This window comes from Cherax quadricarinatus, chromosome 71 (genome assembly GCF_038502225.1).
Source record: "Cherax quadricarinatus isolate ZL_2023a chromosome 71, ASM3850222v1, whole genome shotgun sequence".
Lineage (NCBI taxonomy): Eukaryota > Metazoa > Arthropoda > Malacostraca > Decapoda > Parastacidae > Cherax > Cherax quadricarinatus.
Window position 1 is genome coordinate 8,963,580 of NC_091362.1, and position 18,804 is coordinate 8,982,383.

The following is an 18,804-nucleotide window of genomic DNA, read 5'->3' on the forward strand; positions in this document are numbered from 1 at the left end:
GTGTGTGTGTGTGTGTGTGTGTGTGTGTTTGTGTTAGTTACCGTGTGTGTGTGTGTGTGTGTGTGTGTGTGTGTGTGTGTGTGTGTGTGTGTGTGTGTGTGTGTGTGTGTGTGTGTGTGTGTGTGTGTGTGTGTGTGTGTGTGTGCGTGTGTGTGTGTGCGTGCGTGTGCGTGCGTGTGTACTCACCTATTTGTGGTTGCAGGGGTCGATTCATAGCTCCTGGCCCCGCCTCTTCGCTGATTGCTACTAGGTCCTCTCTCTCCCTGCCCCATGAGCTTTATCATACCTCGCCTTAAAACTATGTATGGTTCCCACCTCCACTACTTCATTTTCTAGGCTATTCCACGGCCTGACAACTCTATGACTGAAGAAATACTTCTTAACATCCCTTTGATTCATTTGAGTCTTCAACTTCCAATTGTGACCTCTTGTGTCTGTGTCCCATCTCTGGAACATCCCGTCTTTGTCCACCTTGTCTATTCCGCGCAGTATTTTATATGTCGTTATCATGTCTCCCCTGATCCTCCTGTCCTCCAGTGTCGTCAGGCTGATTTCCCTCAACCTTTCTTCGTAGGACAATCCCCGTAGCTCTGGGACTAGTCTTGTTGCAAACCTTTGCACTTTCTCTAATTTCTTGACGTGCTTGACTAGGTGTGGATTCCAAACTGGTGCTGCATACTCCAGTATGGGCCTGACGTAAATGGTATACAGAGTCTTGAACGAATCCTTACTGAGGTATCGGAACGCTATCCGTAGGTTTGCCAGGCGCCCGTATGCTGCAGCTGTTATCTGATTGATGTGCGCCTCAGGAGACATGCTCGGTGTTATACTCACCCCCAGATCTTTTTCCTTGAATGAGGTTTGCAGACTTTGGCCATCTAAACTATATTGTGTCTGCGGTCTTCTTTGCCCTTCCCCAATCTTCATGACCTTGCATTTGGCAGGGTTAAACTCAAGGAGCCAGTTGCTGGACCAGGCTTGTAGCCTGTCCAGGTCTCTTTGCAGTCCTGCCTGATCCTCATCCGATTTGATTCTACTCATTAACTTCACATTATCTGCAAACAAGGACACTTCTGAGTCTATCCCTTCCGTTATGTCGTTCACATATACCAAGAGCAGCACAGGTCCCAGGACTGACCCCTGTGGAACCCCGCTTGTCACAGGCGCCCTCTCTAACACCTCGTCACGCACCATGACTCGTTGTGTGTGTGTGTGTGTGTGTGTGTGTGTGTGTGTGTGTGTGTGTGTGTGTGTGTGTGTGTGTGTGTGTGTGTGTGTGTGTGTGTGTGTGTGTGCGTGCTTGTGTGTATGCATATATTTGTAAGCTCGTGTGCATGTGTCTGTGCATGCGCCCTCGTATGTTTATGTGTGTGCGCGCGCGCTCGTGTGGGTGTATGACCCACTTAATATTTGTATTTATAACTCATTACAATTGTGGCCAGGTGTGGACGTATCAGTGGCTTATTACTTTGTAATTTGTTCATGACTGTAACCATGTATAGGAGTGAGGCTGATTCATTACCTTCGTAACTTGCCATGATTGTGACCAGATCTACCTGAAGTTCATTACCTTTGTAACTAGTTCAGCTATCATAACTTTGGGGTCCAGTCCCTGGACCCATTATGTACCTTTGTAATCTTTTGACTATCGCCCACAGGATGGGTATGGGGTGCATAATAAACATATTAAACTAACTGTCACCCATACAACACTTATTACATAAAGTGTTCACTTCAGCTCCTCTGTTAAACATACAATACTTAGTACATAAACTGTAAACTAACATAAAACAGGACGGGAGAAGCCAAGCTTCAAAAAAGGAAACTACGCATGTATGAGGCAATTCCTGCATGAGGTACAGTGGGAAAGAGAACTAGAGTGAAAGACAGTAAATTAAATGATGGAATATGTGACCACAAAGTGCAGGGAGGCAGAGAGAAGTTCGTGCCAAAAGGCAACAGAGACAATGGAAAGACCAGATTGAGGCCATGGTTTACCAGGACATGTGGAGAGGCCAAAGTGAGGTGTCCTAGAGCATGGGAAAAGTAAAGAAGGCAAAGGACTCAGGAAAACAGGGAACTTAGCCGAAGAGCCAGAAATGAATATGCATGGATAAGGAGAGAGGACCAGAGGCAATATGAGAATGACATAGCAACAAAAGCCAAATCTGATCAAAATTTTTTTTATACAGCGACATTAGGAGGAAAACAGCAGGTAATCAGGCTGAGGAACGAAGGAGGGGAGCTCACAGGAAGCTATCAGGATGTAAGTGAAGAGCTGAGCTCAAGGTTTAAGGATATATTCACAGTGGAAACAGAGGCTTCCAGCAAACCTAGGGAATAGGGCGCACCAGCTAGTGCTGGACACATTGCACACAACCGAGGAAGAAGTGAAGATACTGCTAGGTGAACTAGATACCTCGAAGGCGGTGGGCCTAAATAACATCTCTCCTTGGGTCCTGAGAGAGGGAGAGAGGAACTGTGTGTGCCGCTAACAACACTCCCAATTTTTAAGGAGACAGACCGGCAGCACTAAACTGCAAACCAATGTCGCTGACACGTATAGTATGTAAAGGTATGAAGATTATCAGGAGAAGAGTGGTGGATCACCTAGAGAAGGAACAGACATGGTTTCAGGGAAGATAAATAGTAAGTGACAAACCAACACAAGTTCTCCGACAAGGTAACAGAAGTAAGACAGGAGAGAAAGGGATGGGTAGACTGCATCTTCTTGGACTGTAAGGAGGCTTTCAACACAGTACCACAGAAGAGACTGGTTGAAAAGCTAGAGGAGCAGGCAGGTATCGCTAAGCTATTTACAAGCAAGGGCAGGTAAGTAAGGTAAGGCAGGTAAGTAAGGGCAGGTAGCAGCGGTTCATTTACTAGTGCACGCTACAGTCAAAGTAGCTTATTGTATCTCGCTAGGTGGACTGAGGAGTCAAGAAATAGGAACCCTCAGGAAAATGAAGCTGAGTGTGAAGAAACAGTATATGAAGGGATGAAGTTGGAATTAATATTAGCTGGGTTTAGATACACGGTGGAAGAAGCATGGGGGAACAAATTTGGTGATTTTCGCATAGAAATGGAGGATAAAGCACTGAAGATATGTGTAAAAAGCATGGAACAGGAGAGAAGGGCTGTAACTGTCAGGATAAAGAGGATTTAAGGGAGCTAAGGAAGGAACTGAAGATGAAAAAGAAAGAATTAGGTATAGCCAGACAGGGTAGCAGAAAGAGGGGAAGGGGTTAAGAGAGTGAGGGGAATGGGAGCGATGAGGATGAGTTTAGTTTTCTGATGATGGCGGTATCAGTTATGATGATCTGATATAGTAAATGATGAGGAAGTGATAAGCATGTGAAAGATAAGAATTCCTTGTAGAATTACTGTTAACAAAACTAAAGTGGTGAAAATGTACAAGGGAATTTATAGGCTAAGAAGTTGCATTAAAGAACTTGGAAAAGAAAATATGTTGCCCAGTGGATAGCTACAGCAATACAACACAATACAATATAATACAGCAATACAATACAATGCAATACAATACAGCAATACAATACAAAACATGACAGCACTACAATACAATACAAAATTAAAGCGAAATTAAGATATTCATTTGGAACTTGGCCGCTCTAAGGAAGTAATATTTTGACTTTCATCACAACGGTGTCAATGAGGACTTTGATTTTATTTGTTTACAAGAAACTTTAATATCTATTGGTAAACCCCTGCATACAGTAATATCTATTGGTAAACCCCTGCATACAGTAGCAGTTTACAGATGTTATAACGGTAGAACATCTTGGTAACGATGTGTGTGTGTGTGTGTGTGTGTGTGTGTGTGTGTGTGTGTGTGTGTGTGTGTGTGTGTGTGTGTGTGTGTGTGTGTGTGTGTGTGTGTGTGTGTGTGTGTGTGTATGTGTGACCCAACAATTAATATTTGCACCAATAACACATTACAGTTGTGACCGGGTGTATAAACGTAAGTAAGTAAATTTACTTACAGGATTCATTACCTTTGTAACTTGTGAGTTCATTACCTTTGTACCTAGTTTAGCTATCAAAACTTTGGGGTCCAGTCCCTGGACCCATTATGTACCTCTGTAATCTTTTTGACTACCACCCACTGGATGGGTATGGGGTGACTACCACCCACTGGATGGGTATGGGGTGACTACCACCCACTGGATGGGTATGGGGTGACTACCACCCACAGGATGGGTATGGGGTGACTACCACCCACTGGATGGGTATGGGGTGACTACCACCCACAGGATGGGTATGGGGTGACTACCACCCACTGGATGGGTATGGGGTGACTACCACCCACAGGATGGGTATGGGGTGACTACCACCCACTGGATGGGTATGGGGTGACTACCACTCACTGGATGGGTATGGGGTACATAATAAACATATTAAACAAAACTTCCATTCTACTCCACCATACTGATCTACCAAATTTCATGAATACTGAGCCCACTGTGTTAACACAGTGTTAACACAGTGTTAACACAGTGGGTAACTTTAATTAAACACATTATTTTGACATTCTTGACTATCTAATGTTTGACCATTCAACTAAATCGGCCACTACATGCATAGCTATTGTTATCTTACCTGGCGAAAGACTAAACAAATGAAAGTTAGTAGTTAATTAATGGCAACAGACTAAGCTTATTGAGCATATCTGCAACTGGAGTTTAATGATGATATTATAGCTACATTACATCTCTATTTTGAAACCAATGAGTTAACTAAAACAAAAGGCAGGACAAGCATAAATACGATAACCTCAAAATGAGAGACCTTTAAGTCAATTGTTAGACAAACTGTTAAAGACACATCTGGACTCTCCGAATGATCAAGTTATATCAATCATCTCTTGGTGCTTAGGAAAAATATGTTAGTGGATTCAGTCAACAAGCTTTCCTGAGCTAATCATGGAAAACTATTAATGAAATAATTTGAAATAATTTGAGTTGACAAGTTACTCACCTAAATCCAATACAGAAAGCAAATGAGTTAGTTAATGACGAATTAGGCACAAGTTTCTAACGTGTTATCACTACATATCTGGGAGAAGTTAAAAAGAAGGTCCCGTGATACATGTAATCTTATCCAATTTATATTAAACAAACTGCATGAAAAGTGTGATATCCTATATTATATCGAATGTGAACTAGGTGCTGCCCTCACCAGGGGCACAGCCCTCACCAGGTGCACAGCCCTCACCAGGGGCACAGCCCTCACCAGGGGCACAGCCCTCACCAGGGGCACAGCCCTCACCAGGGGCACAGCCCTCACCAGGAGCACAGCCCTCACCAGGGGCACAGCCCTCACCAGGGGCACAGCCCTCACCAGGGGCACAGCCCTCACCAGGGGCACAGCCCTCACCAGGGGCACAGCCCTCACCAGGGGCACAGCCCTCACCAGGGGCACAGCCCTCACCAGGGGCACAGCCCTCACCAGGGGCACAGCCACTTCCCTTGTGGAGGACGGTATCACCTATGACATCACTGGATTACTAAGAAGTATACCTGGTAACTCACTCTTAAAACTCTAAAATATGAATTACGTTATGGGACAGTTACCTTCCTCCTGGACAATAGCATTATTGTACCAATTCCCAAACCATAACCAACATAATGTGCTTCGCTCCATCTCGCTGCCTGGCTGTCTGTATAAAATATTTGAAAAGATGGTGCTAAACGAATTACTTTACATAATTAAAGAATGCATATTACCCAGTATTAAGGGATTCACACATGGCTAAGGTGTATACCAAGTTGTGTCGCAATATTTTTAATTGTACATGGGACGAAAAGTATAAATACACAGTTCTTCTTGATATTAAAAAGGCTTTTGATGTTGCAATCAGAAAAGCCATTTTTGTATGAACTAGTTAAAATGGACATTGGTTGTCTACTATTACAGTGGATAATTAAGTATCTCACTAACCGAAACTCATCTGCATTGTTCCAGGGAAATAAAAATGAAACTAATGAAATACAACTTGGCACTTCCTAGGGCGGTATATTAGGTTACACACTGTTTAATATGTTAATTAATACCATACTTAAATTTAAACCAGATACCCCCAGCAATATAACACTTATGTATGTTAATAATATTCTTGTGCATACTAAAACGCATCATGAAATGCAAGCCACACACATGCAAATTATATACAGACTGTGTTAATCTTGAACTTATAATTTCTGCAGAAAAGACCAAAATGTTAAACACATACATTGGTAACTTTAAAGTGGACCATCAAAATTAAAGGTTAATGACAGGTCTAATGATTATGTGTCCTTTAAATGTAAAGGTATTACTGTTCCTTGTGCACTGATAGAATAAGTTATAATCCCAGATATGATGCAAATGTTATAACTGCGAAAATTATGTATTAAGTGTATATAGAACCATTGAAAAACCCGAGAAAAAGCACAAAATGAAGCCCTGAGAATTATTCTAGGTTGTCCTATAGCTACTAAAGAACTGAATTTGAGGAGAGAATTAGGCATGTGAAATGTTGTTAGAATTCGTGAAATCATTGTCGTTATACAGTGAAGTTTGTAGATGAATGGTTCAGAGAACCGACATGTTGATAAATTAGACACATGTGCAACTCTTGGGTATCTTTATTGAGGAAACGTTTCGCCACACAGTGGCTTCATCAGTCCATACAAAGGAGAATCTTGAAGAACAGGAGGAGAATGAGGTAATCAGTCCCTCAACCTTGAGTCGATGTGGTCAGTCCATCAAGATTGATGGACTGACCACATCGACTCAAGGTTGAGGGACTGATTACCTCATTCTCCTCCTGTTCTTCAAGATTCTCCTTTGTATGGACTGATGAAGCCACTGTGTGGCGAAACGTTTCCTCAATAAAGATACCCAAGAGTTGCACATGTGTCTAATTTATCATACAGTGAAGTTGCTGCCTAGTGATCAGAAACTCTAATATTTCTATAAAATTACTAAAACATATAACTCACGTTAAAAATTAATCAAGATGGATTGAAATAACAGTTACATACTTAAATTTATTTAGACCTCTTGCGGGTGTCCCGTAACTCGATCACCAGCGCACTCAGCGCTGGAAAACTGCTGGTACGGCTGGAAAACATTAGGGATGTGTTTCCATATGATACCTGCTGTCCCTGTTCACCAGTCATTTTAAAATGGGTACCTGGGTGTTAATCGGCTGGTGTGGGTCGCATCCTGGGGCAAAACTGACCTAATTTGAAAGAAATGCTCTGCATAACAAGCGGCTTTCTATTTAGTAGTAAGTCGTTGATGTCAGCTAGGACTGTATACCTTGTACATGTACTTGTAGTAAATAAAGATATTATTATTAATATTATTATTATTATTATTACTATTCTTCTTCTTCTTCTTATTATTATTATTATTATTATTATTATTATTATTATTATTATTATATTATAGACAGGAAGAACCGAGATCCACAATGGGGACCAGAAACGTGGAAGACCAGGATGCTGGAAGTCGAGATGAAGCACTTCATGGCCCAGGGAGAGAAAAGATAAATCTTGTATTCACTCCGAGTTAACTATACTACACTGTCCTAATAAAATTACTCTAAAGGGTATATTTCTATACATTAGGAAGGTTAGCATAAGCGCAACTGTGGCCACAAATTCATAATTTACAGATGAGTCTCACACCACCATGGCTGTGACAACCTCTAGTCAAAGTCCCTTTACAGCTGTTATCATTACCTCGTGAATTCGTAATTATACGATCATAACATTCTTGTATCTGTTGATTTTTTGTATACGTACTTGATAACGTCCAATCTTGGATGAAACATGGTAATAAAGATTCCTCTGCAGCAGTGTCGTCCACATTCTAGATATCTGTTATAAGTACTGGCTTAGCTTATGTTATACTCTCTCAGAGACACTATCAACATGTATTTATGAATTCTATATGCTAATAGAGTTGTCAATAAAATATGAAATATATATCATCATCTCAGGAGAGCCACGTACCAAGGGTGAGGGTGGGGTTGATAGGGACGCAGACAGCGCCGCGGTGCACGATAGACAGAAACACCAAGGGATAGTCCATGTGTGTTGGTGTGAGGAAGAGAACAATGTCACCCATAGTAACACCAGCAGCAGCCAGTCCTGCTGACACTCGCGGCACCAACCCGCACAGTTCACGGTATGTCCGTCGCTTGTAGGTCTCCGCATCAACCTGAAGCGTCAACAAAACATTTTATTCGGAACTTCAAATAAATAACTGGGCTGTTACCTTAAAACTCGAACTGTTTAAAATACTTAAAAATCTTAAGCATTCAAAATTTATAACTAGAAGCTGTTTAACTTCTAACTTTATCCTCATTTCTTGCTCTAAATAATCTGAGATACTAATGTAATGTACTTGTGAATGAAGTAGGTAAAGAAAAACACTGTTATTGATAAAGGTATTACAATAAATTATTATTATTATTATTACAATCAAGGGGAAGCGCTAAACCCGGAGGATTATACAGCGCCTGGGGGGGGATGTGGAAGGCATTCAGGCTTAATTTGGGGAACTGGAGCACAGATCCAATTCCCTAAATCAAGAGCCCCTCACCAACATCAAGGAACCTTCCTTGAGGGGTATTATTATTACAATAAAAAAATCTGTGTATTATCTTGGCTTAACTAGTATTAAATAAAGGTATTATTAAATGCAATTTTGATTGGTCAAACAAAAGTTTAAGTAGATGAAAACAGACTAATAGTTTTCAGGGTTTTAGGTCTCGTTCTCACATCAGTGAAACTGATCTTGATGAAGAACAACAGTTGCTCTACTGTGCAAGAGGATTTGCTAGATCATAACATTTTAAAAATTGTTAATTATAAGTTCGAAGAAGCTTAATTTTTTTCAATTTATTACAAATGACAATTTGTCACTTACGCAACAAAGTAACTTAGTACTTAGAGCAAAATACATCACTAAAGTTTGAAGATAATCAGAAGAGGCATTCTGTTTTTTTTTTATATAAAACTGGCAAATTTGCATATAAAAAAGTTAAAACTTTACTGAACTTTCCTCTCACACATGTATCAGCGTCGCAAATTTGAAGCCTTTCTGAAAAAGGTATTCCCAGGTTATTGCATGGAAAATAATACCATGATATTTTTAAAATATAATTGACAGGGTGGTAATTGTACATTATAATAATATTCAAAATTCCCCTCTATAGAAAATACACTTAACTAGCTTTAAACATTTCGAATAGGATCACAAGTGGTGTTAGGCTATTGTGGAAGCCAATGTCACAAACTGGTCAATAAAACTCCTAAATTGGCATTTACTCGGGCAAAGACGGTTCAAATCTTCCTCTTAAGTACGATACACCAGCGTTGATGCAGATCAGAAGAGATGAAAATGTCTTACAGTCACTGCAGGTATCCATAATCACTGGATATCAATAACCGTTGTCAGGAGAGTCATAACAAGCGAGTTTGACGAAAGTAACACAGAACACAAAGGAAATGTCCCAAATTAAAAAAAGCTTATTACAAAAGTAATAATATCAGCAGTAATTTTCCTTATATTTTCAGTGTGATTTTCAGTTTTATTCTATTTTAATTTCTCTACGTTCTTTTAAGAATATTTTATATTAATTTGTTAAGAAACTGGTAACAAAATTCTTAGCAGATCTACCAGATATGCACAGCCGAGGGGGTTAATTACAGTGGACAAAATGGAGCTAATCCCAGTAAAAATGCAAACCTTCTTGAAAGTACGATACATGAGCATTGATGGCATGGTCTTTAAGATACACGATGCATGAGCATTGATGGCATGGTCTTTAAGATACACGATGCATGAGCATTGATGGCATGGTCTTTAAGATACACGATGCATGAGTATTGATGGCATGGTCTTTAAGATACACGATACATGAGCATTGATGGCATGGTCTTTAAGATACACGATGCATGAGTATTGATGGCATGGTCTTTAAGATACACGATGCATGAGCATTGATGGCATGGTCTTTAAGATACACGATGCATGAGTATTGATGGCATGGTCTTTAAGATACACGATGCATGAGTATTGATGGCATGGTCTTTAAGACAGATGATACATGAGCATTGATGGCATGGTCTTTAAGACAGATGATACATGAGCATTGATGGCATGGTCTTTAAGATACACGATGCATGAGCATTGATGGCATGGTCTTTAAGATAAACGATGCATGAGCATTGATGGCATGGTCTTTAAGATAAACGATGCATGAGCATTGATGGCATGGTCTTTAAGATACACGATGCATGAGCATTGATGGCATGGTCTTTAAGATACACGATGCATGAGCATTGATGGCATGGTCTTTAAGATACACGATGCATGAGCATTGATGGCATGGTCTTTAAGATACATTATGCATGAGCATTGATGGCATGGTCTTTAAGATACATTATACATGTGCTTTGAGGACATGATCTTTAAAATACATGAAACAAGAACATTGATGGCATGGTCTTTAAGACAGATGATACATGAGCATTGATGGCATGGTCTTTAAGACAGATGATACATGAGCATTGATGGCATGGTCTTTAAGACAGATGATACATGAGCATTGATGGCATGGTCTTTAAGACAGATGATACATGAGCATTGATGGCATGGTCTTTAGATCCATGAACATTGATGGAATGGATTTTAAGATACATAGCATTGATGGAATGGTTTTAAAGATACATGAGCATTGATGGAATGGTCTTTAGATCCATGAGCGTGACGCACTATCAATCAGATATATTGGTATTCAAAATTCCAAAGCAGATGTATGTGTCTTACGAAGAGAAAGATTTGGATCGTCATGAATTCTGTCATCATTTTCTCAGTTTCTCTTTCAAATTTTCTACTTTTATTAAAAAAAAAGCGATTTACTGAATTATGCTCTTCATTATTCACTGCAGAAAATATTATTTTGAATAAGGAAGCCTGAAGACAGCTGACATAGGATGCACATTAAATTTATTACGATAAAGCAACAAGCCCACAGGAGGGTCATACAATGCCTGGGGAAAGGAGGTAATCAGGTGTTATCAGAAGATGTGGAGGGTAGCTTAAATTCCTAAGAGAAAGAGCTCTTTTCCAGGATCAAAACATCCCACCTCTCAAAGGGTTCAGGGTGCCTTCAGGTAAGCCTTCAGCTTGATTATTTAAAAATTACATAAATGTATAAATACATTTAAACGAATATGATTTAGCATGTTAAAGGAATCATAATATTGAGTGGTTCGTATATATATAAACAGGTAGACGACTGGAAATATAAACACATATGCAGTTTAATGTGATCCTTTATTGACAACGTTTCGCCCATACTGGACTTTTTCAAGTCACAAACAGATCTACCTGATGTGGAAGGTACGCGAGTACTTATAGTCAGGTTCAGAATGTTGAGGTCAGGTGGAGAATGCTGCATCTGATGATCTACCGAGTGGGGTTATAGAGTCTAGAATCTTGGGTAGCTTGGAAGGGAGATTGGATAAGTTTGTGAGCAGACCTTCCAATCTCCCTTCCAATAAATGATCACATTGAACTGCATATGTGTTTATATTTCCATTGTGTCGGTATTTTAAACCATTCATTTCCAGGTAGACGACTTATTCATGCTATATGTATGAGATTATATAAGAGAATACCTGAAAAAAGACCTGTAAATGGCGAACCACACGAACAAAACACATTGAAAGCTTTAATCTTTAGACTGACTCACCACAGCCACAGCATCGCCGTATTTCTCCATTATCTCCAACATGAAGATGGCATAATTTTTCTGTGGTATGGGAAGGAGAGGCTTCGGTCTTTCCCACTGCAGTACTCGAGGGTTTATCCGGCTACTACCGCCGCCAAAATTTTGCTGCTGCTGCTTCATCTGAAGAAGTGTAGGGAAAAGCGATCAAAACGACTACTACAAACACAGCTACTTTTGTGACCCACTTGTTCTTACACGTGTTCTTACACACTGTCTTGCCGTGCCTCCGCCGAAGAGCAGGCACCACTGAATGAATCATCTTATGAAAAAGACTCGTGTTAGAGGTTTTTGGTCTGACGAACAAACTGTCAACAACTAGGAGCTGTTTAATGACTGCACATACTCACTCACAAAGACACAAGGTCGTGGTGATATTTCGTTTCTCAGGATATTTACTGAAAAATTATCATAACGTAGGTCTTATGATTACGCACTCAGTAAACTTGGTGTTTGGACACTGCACGACATGAGAAAAATATCACTTGCATCTCATAAGCCCAGACCCACATACCTCAATTCACAAATAAATGACATAGTACTAAATGTGTCGTAAGTTTCTAGAGCATATCAGTAACAATGTTGAAGGTCTGAAGCTGATTTAAAATATTTACAAGGTCTTGCATGGAAATTAACTTTCCAGAGTCTTTAGTAAAACTGGCAAATTGGTACCAACACGTAAGGGACACTATCAGAGAGAGAGGAGACGATGAACCAGCAAGACTGGACCTAGTATTCACCTTGAGTAGAGCAGATATTGAAGATATCACATATGAAAGACCCCACTGGGCCAGTGACCACTTGGTTCTGAGCTTCGAATACATAGTAGAGTGGAGAGGGAAGCAGGAAGGGCAGGACGAATGAAGCAAACTACAAGAGAGGGGACTACACAGGCATGAAGAATTTCCTGCAAGTGGTTCAGTGGGATGTGTGACAACAATATGCAAGGAAGCTGAGGAGAGGCTTGTATCCAAGGGTAATAGAAATAACGAGAAGGCCAGGATGAGCCCTTGGTTCACTCAAAGATGTAGAGAGGCCAAAAACAAGTGTGTTAGAGAATGGAAGAAGTATAGAAGGCAAAGGACACATGAGAATCAGGAGAGCAGTCGTAGAGCCAGAAATGAATATGCACAGGTAAGAAGGGAGGCCCAACGACAATACGGAAATGACTTAGCAGCGAAAGCCAAATCTGACCCGAAGTTGTTGTACAGATGCATCAGGAGGAAAACAACAGTCAAGGACCGGGTAATCAGGCTGAGGAAGGAAGGAAGGGAGATCATAAGAAACGACAAAGAAATATGTGATGAGTTCAACATGAGATTCAAAGAAGTGTTCACTGAGGAAACAGAAGGGACTCCAGAAAGTTGGAGAGGTGGGGTACGCCATCAAGCGTTGGACACAATATATACAACCGAGGAAGAAGTAATAAGATTCTAGGAAGCGAGCTAGATACCTCAAAGGCGATGTGGCCAGATAACATCTCTCCATGGGTCCAGAGAGGAAGAAGAGGTGGTATGTGTGCCACTAACAATAATCTTCAACACATCTATCGAAACAGGGCGACTACCTGAGGTATGGAAGACAGGAAATGTAGTCTCAAGTTTTTTGAAAAAAGGAGACAGACACGAAGCACTAAACTACAGACCAGTGTCACTAACATGCATAGTATGCAAAGTCATGGAGAATATTATCAGGAGAAGTGTGGTGGAGCACCTAGAAAGGAATGAGCTTATCAACGACAACCAGCATGGTTTCAGGGAGAGAGAGGGGTGGGTAGATTACGTTTTTTTTTTTTTGCTGTAATAAGGCTTTTGACACAGTTCCACACAAGAGATTAGTGCATAAACTGGAAGACCAGGCAGGTATAACAGGTATAACTGCAATGGATCAGGGAATAATTGTCAGGAAGACATCAGCGAGCCATGGTACGTGACGTGGTGTCAAAGTGGGCGCATGTGATGAGCGGGGTTCCACAGGGGTCAGTCCCAGTACTGGTTCTGTCTCTGGTGTATATGAATGACATGATGGAAGGAATAGACTCAGAAGTTTCCCTATTTGCAGATGATGTGAAGATGATGAGAAGAATTCAGTCGGACGACGACCAGGCGGAACTACAAAGGACTCTGGATAAGCTGCAGGCCTGGTCCAGCAACTGGCTCCTGGAGTTCAACCCCACCAAATACAAAGTCAAGAAGATTGGGGAAGGGCAAAGAAGACCGCAGACAGAGTACATTCTAGGAGGCCAGAGACTACAAACCTCACTCAAGGAAAAGGATCTTGGGGTGAGTATAACACCGGGCACATCTCCTGAGGCGCACTTCAACTAAATAACTGCTGCAGCATATGGGCGAATAGCAGACCTAAGAATAGCATTCCGACATCTCAATAAGGAATCGTTCATGACTCTGATCACTGTGTATGTCATGCCTATATTGAAGTATGCATAACCAGTCTGGAACCCACACCTAGCCAAGCATGTAAGGAAATTAGAGAAAGAATTAAGGTTTGCAACAAGACTAGTATGTCCTGTTAGGAGAGGTTAAGGGAAATCGACCTGACGACACTGAAGGTCAGGAGAGGTAGGGGGGATTTGATAACAACATATAAAATACTGAGTGGAATTGACAAGGTGGATAAATAACAAAAAGGCACAATACCGTGACTGGAACGATACACAAATAACCCGCACATAAAAGACAGAAGCTTACGACGACGTTTCGGTCCGACTTGGACCATTGACAAAGTCACACTGTGTGACTTTGTCAATGGTCCAAGTCGGACCGAAACGTCGTCGTAAGCTTCTGTCTTTTATGTGCGGGTTATTTGTGCATTGACAAGGTGGACAGAGACAGGATGTTCCAGAAATGAAACACAGCAACCAGGGATTACAAATGGAAGTTGCAGACTCAGATATATCACAGGGATGTTAGGAAGTATTTCTTCAGTCACAGAGTTGTCAAGAAGTGGAATAGCCTGGGAAGTGATGTAGTGGAGGCAGGATACATTCATAGCTTTAAGAAGAGGTATGATAAAGCTCATGGAGCACGAAGAGTGACCTAGTAGCGACCAATGGAGAGGAGGGGCCAGGAGTTGTGAATCGACCCCTGCAACCACAACTAGGTGAGTACAACTAGGTGAGATGAATGGTTTGAAAAACCGACAAGTTGAAGATTGAGACACTTATGCAGCATATGCTGCATAAGTGTCTCAATCTACAACTAGGTGAGTACACACATACACAGAGGTGAGGATGAACCAGCAAGAATGGGCCTCGTATTCACCTTGAATTGCTCGGACATCGAGGACATCACATATGAAAGGTCCCATGAAGCTAGTGAGCATGTGGTTCTGAGCACTGAATATATAGTAGAGTTACAAGTGGAGAGGGTAACAGGAGTAGGATGTATGTGTGAGTATGAGTGTACTCACCTAGTTGTACTCACGTAGTTGAGGTTGCGGGGGTCGAGTCCGAGCTCCTGGCCCCGCCTCTTCACTGATCGCTACTAGAGTGTGTGTGTGTGTGTGTGTATGAGTTTGTGTATGTGTGTGTGTGTGCGTGTGTGTGTGTGTGCGTGTGTGTGTGTGTGTGTGTGTGTGTGTGTGTGTGTGTGTGTGTGTGTGTGTGTGTGTGTGTGTGTGTGTGTGTGTGTGTGTGTGTTTATGTGTGTGTGTGTATGAATTTGTATGTGTGTGTGTGTGTGTGTGTGTGTGAGAGAGAGAGACTCAGCAATCAACATTTGCACCAATAACTCACTACAGTTGTGACCGGGTGTGGAAGTGTGAATTGCTCATTACTCTAAAATTTGTTCATGATTGCAGCCATGTATAAACGTAAGTAACCATTCTTACAGTATTCATTACCTTTGTAACTTGTGAGTTCATTACCTTTGTAACTTGTGAGTTCATTACCTTGTACCTAGTTCAGCCATCAAAACTTTGGAGCCCGGTCCCTGGACCCATTGTGTACCTCTGTAATCTGTAAATACCTTTGTAACTTGTCATGATTGTGACTAGACCTACCTGGAGTTCATTACCTTTGTAAATTGTGAGTTCATTACCTTTGTAAATTGTGAATTCATTACCTCTGTAACTTGCTCAGCTATCAAAACTTTGAGGCCCAGTCCCTGGACCCATTATGTACCTCTGTAATCTTTTGACTACCGCCCACAGGATGGGTATGGGGTGCATAATAAACATATTAAACTAAACTCCCACAAGAGGTTTAGTGGGAAAGAGAATTGGTAGGAAAATTAATTAACGAAATGAAGGACTACGTGAACCCTTGGTGAACCCTTGGTTCACCAAAAGGTGTGGGGAGGCAAAAACTATATGTGCTAAAGAATGGAAAAAGTACAGAACACAAAGGACCCAGGAAAATAGAGAGATTATCGAAAAGCCAGAAACGAGTATGCACAGATAAGGAGGGGGGCCCAGCAACAGTACGAAAACAACATATCAAAAGTCAAGTCTGACCCAAAGCTGTTGTATAGCCACATCAGGAAAAAAAACAACAGTTAAGGACCAGGTAATCAGGTTGAGGAAGGAAGGTGGGAAGATCACAAGAAATGACCAAGACGTATGTGAGGAGCTCAACATCATTTTTTAATTAAAGAAGTATTTGCAGTGGAGATAGAAGGGATTCCAGGAAGTCAAGTGCTGGATGAAATACTCACATCGATGGAGGAGGTGAAGAAGCTGCTAAGTGAACTTGATACTTCAAAGGCAGTGGGACCACACAACATCTATCGGTGGATCCTTAGAGAGGGAGCAGAGATGCTGTGTGTGCACTAACAACAATCTTCAACACAATTACTGAAACTGGGCAACTGCCTGAGGTATGGAAGACGGCAAATGTAGTCCCAGTTTTAAAGAACTGTGACAGGTACAAGACATTAAACTTCAGACCAGTGTCGCTAACGTGTACAGTATGCAAAATCATGAAGAAGATTATCAGGAGGAGAGTGATGGAGCACTTAGAAAGGAACAAGCTTATAAACGAAAACCAATATGGTTTCAGGGAAGGGAAATCCTGTGTCACAAACTTACTGGAGTTTTATGACAAGGTAATGGAGTATGACATAAGAGAGAGGGATGGGTAGATTGCATTTTCTTGGGCTGCAAAAAGGCCTTTGACACAGTTCCTCAAAAGAGAATAATTAGTGCAAAAGCTACAGGATCAGGCATGCATAACAGGAAAGGCACTGCAATGGATCAGAGAATACCTGACAGGGAGGTAACAACGAGCCATGGCATGTGACGATATGTCAGTGTGGGCACCTATGATGAGTAGTTTTCCACAGAGGTCTGTTCTAAGTACAGGCCCATATTGGAGTATACAGCAGTTTGGAACTCATACCTGGTCAAGCACATTATGAAATTAGAGAAAAGGCAAAGGTTTGCAACGAAACTAGCCCCAGAGTTAAAGGGCATGTCCTACGAGGAGAGGTTAAGAGAAAGCGACCTAACGACACTGGAGGACTGGAGAGAAAGGGGGGGATATGATAACATATAAAATACTGAGAGGAATCGACAAGGTGGACAGAGACAGGATGTTCTAGAGATGGGACACAGGGATGTTAGGAAGCATTTCTTCAGTCATAGATTTATCAGGAAGTGGAATAGTCTGGAAAGTGAGGTAGTAAAGGCAGGATCCATACATAGCTTTAAGGAGATGTATGACAAAGCTCATGGAGCAGGAAGAGAGTAGACCAAGTAGCTACCAATGAAAAGACAAGGCCAGGAGCTATGACTCAACCCCTGCAACCACATTTACGTGAATACCTCTACACACAAAGTTTACAGACTGCAGAAACTAGAGCATTCTAAGAGGATATAAAACATGGGATCGCTAAAGGTAGGATGTAGAGGCAAGCGAACTAGGGATGACTGGTCTGAGAAGGAAGGATAAGGAGAAAAGCTCAAGAGCACACTGGAAAAAATAGCTAAATGTAGTTTGCAATACAAGGGTGGAGAAAATATCTGCAAAGGGCATAAAGTGGGAGTTACAAGCCATAGCTGCTGAGGCAAAGATACAGAGCCTGGCACAGTAACTGGAAATGCTGAAGTAGGATATAGAGATGAGTACTGAAAGGAGAAAGGTGATAGGAACAGGAACAGCAGCAGACAGTGAGGGGACAGAAGGATCCACAGAGAGAGAGAGAGAGAGAGAGAGAGAGAGAGAGAGAGAGAGAGAGAGAGAGAGAGAGAGAGAGAGAGAGAGAGAGAGAGAGAGAGAGAGAGAGAGAGAGTTAGTTGATTGAATGAAAATGCTGGCCAACAGATGGCTCCAACTTCATCCTGTTCCCTACTTGTATGTTTTCTAACAATAAAAATACTTGTGTTTCATAACAATAAAAATGCTTTCAAATGAGCTGATGTAGGTAACAGCTCTTAGCTTGTCAATAAAGTTAGGAATCCTTAACCTGTAAATAGCTTGTCAATAAAGCTAGGGATAGTCAGCCGAACCTTGTCAAACCCTGTGTAAAAGAGAGAGAGAGAGAGAGAGAGAGAGGGAGAGAGAGAGAGAGAGAGAGAGAGAGAGAGAGAGAGAGAGAGAGAGAGAGAGAGAGAGAGAGAGAGAGAGAGAGAGAGAGAGAGAGAGAGAGAGAGAGAGACCACTGTGTGCGCCACTGTAATGAAGCAAATCAGCCCCTCGAGTGATACTTATGATAAGGAATGATAAACATTCGTTGTGAAAATTTCTTGACTGTCCTTAATGTGTATATCTTACTTGTATCTTTCCCTATCATTAAAAGATAAGCTGTTTAATGTCATATATCATCACCCATTTATTGCAGAACAATTGTAATTGTTTAATTAATTGAGAAAGTATTATTATCAGCTTTATTATGTAAATGATTTTCTAATATCCCTATTACTGTAAAAGATATAAATTAACTAAAGAAATGTATTGAAAGTATGATCATTCTCGAGAAATTATGTTCCGTTGTCAGTGGCTCCAATATGATTTCACAGGAATATCGTTTACCTGGAGT

General features: G+C 41.2%; 1 protein-coding gene across 1 annotated transcript in view; it reads right to left on the minus strand.

Annotated features, from left to right (window-relative positions):
• Positions 1-18,804, minus strand: part of LOC128700276 (uncharacterized) — a 191,817-nt gene that overhangs the window by 165,001 nt on the left and 8,012 nt on the right. The window contains exons 2-3 of the mRNA XM_070100016.1: positions 11,774-11,932; positions 8,022-8,229 (exon numbers count right to left, since the gene is read on the minus strand). Of these exons, the coding sequence (XP_069956117.1) occupies positions 8,022-8,229; positions 11,774-11,932 (367 nt within the window). The remainder of the gene's footprint in view (positions 1-8,021; positions 8,230-11,773; positions 11,933-18,804) is intronic.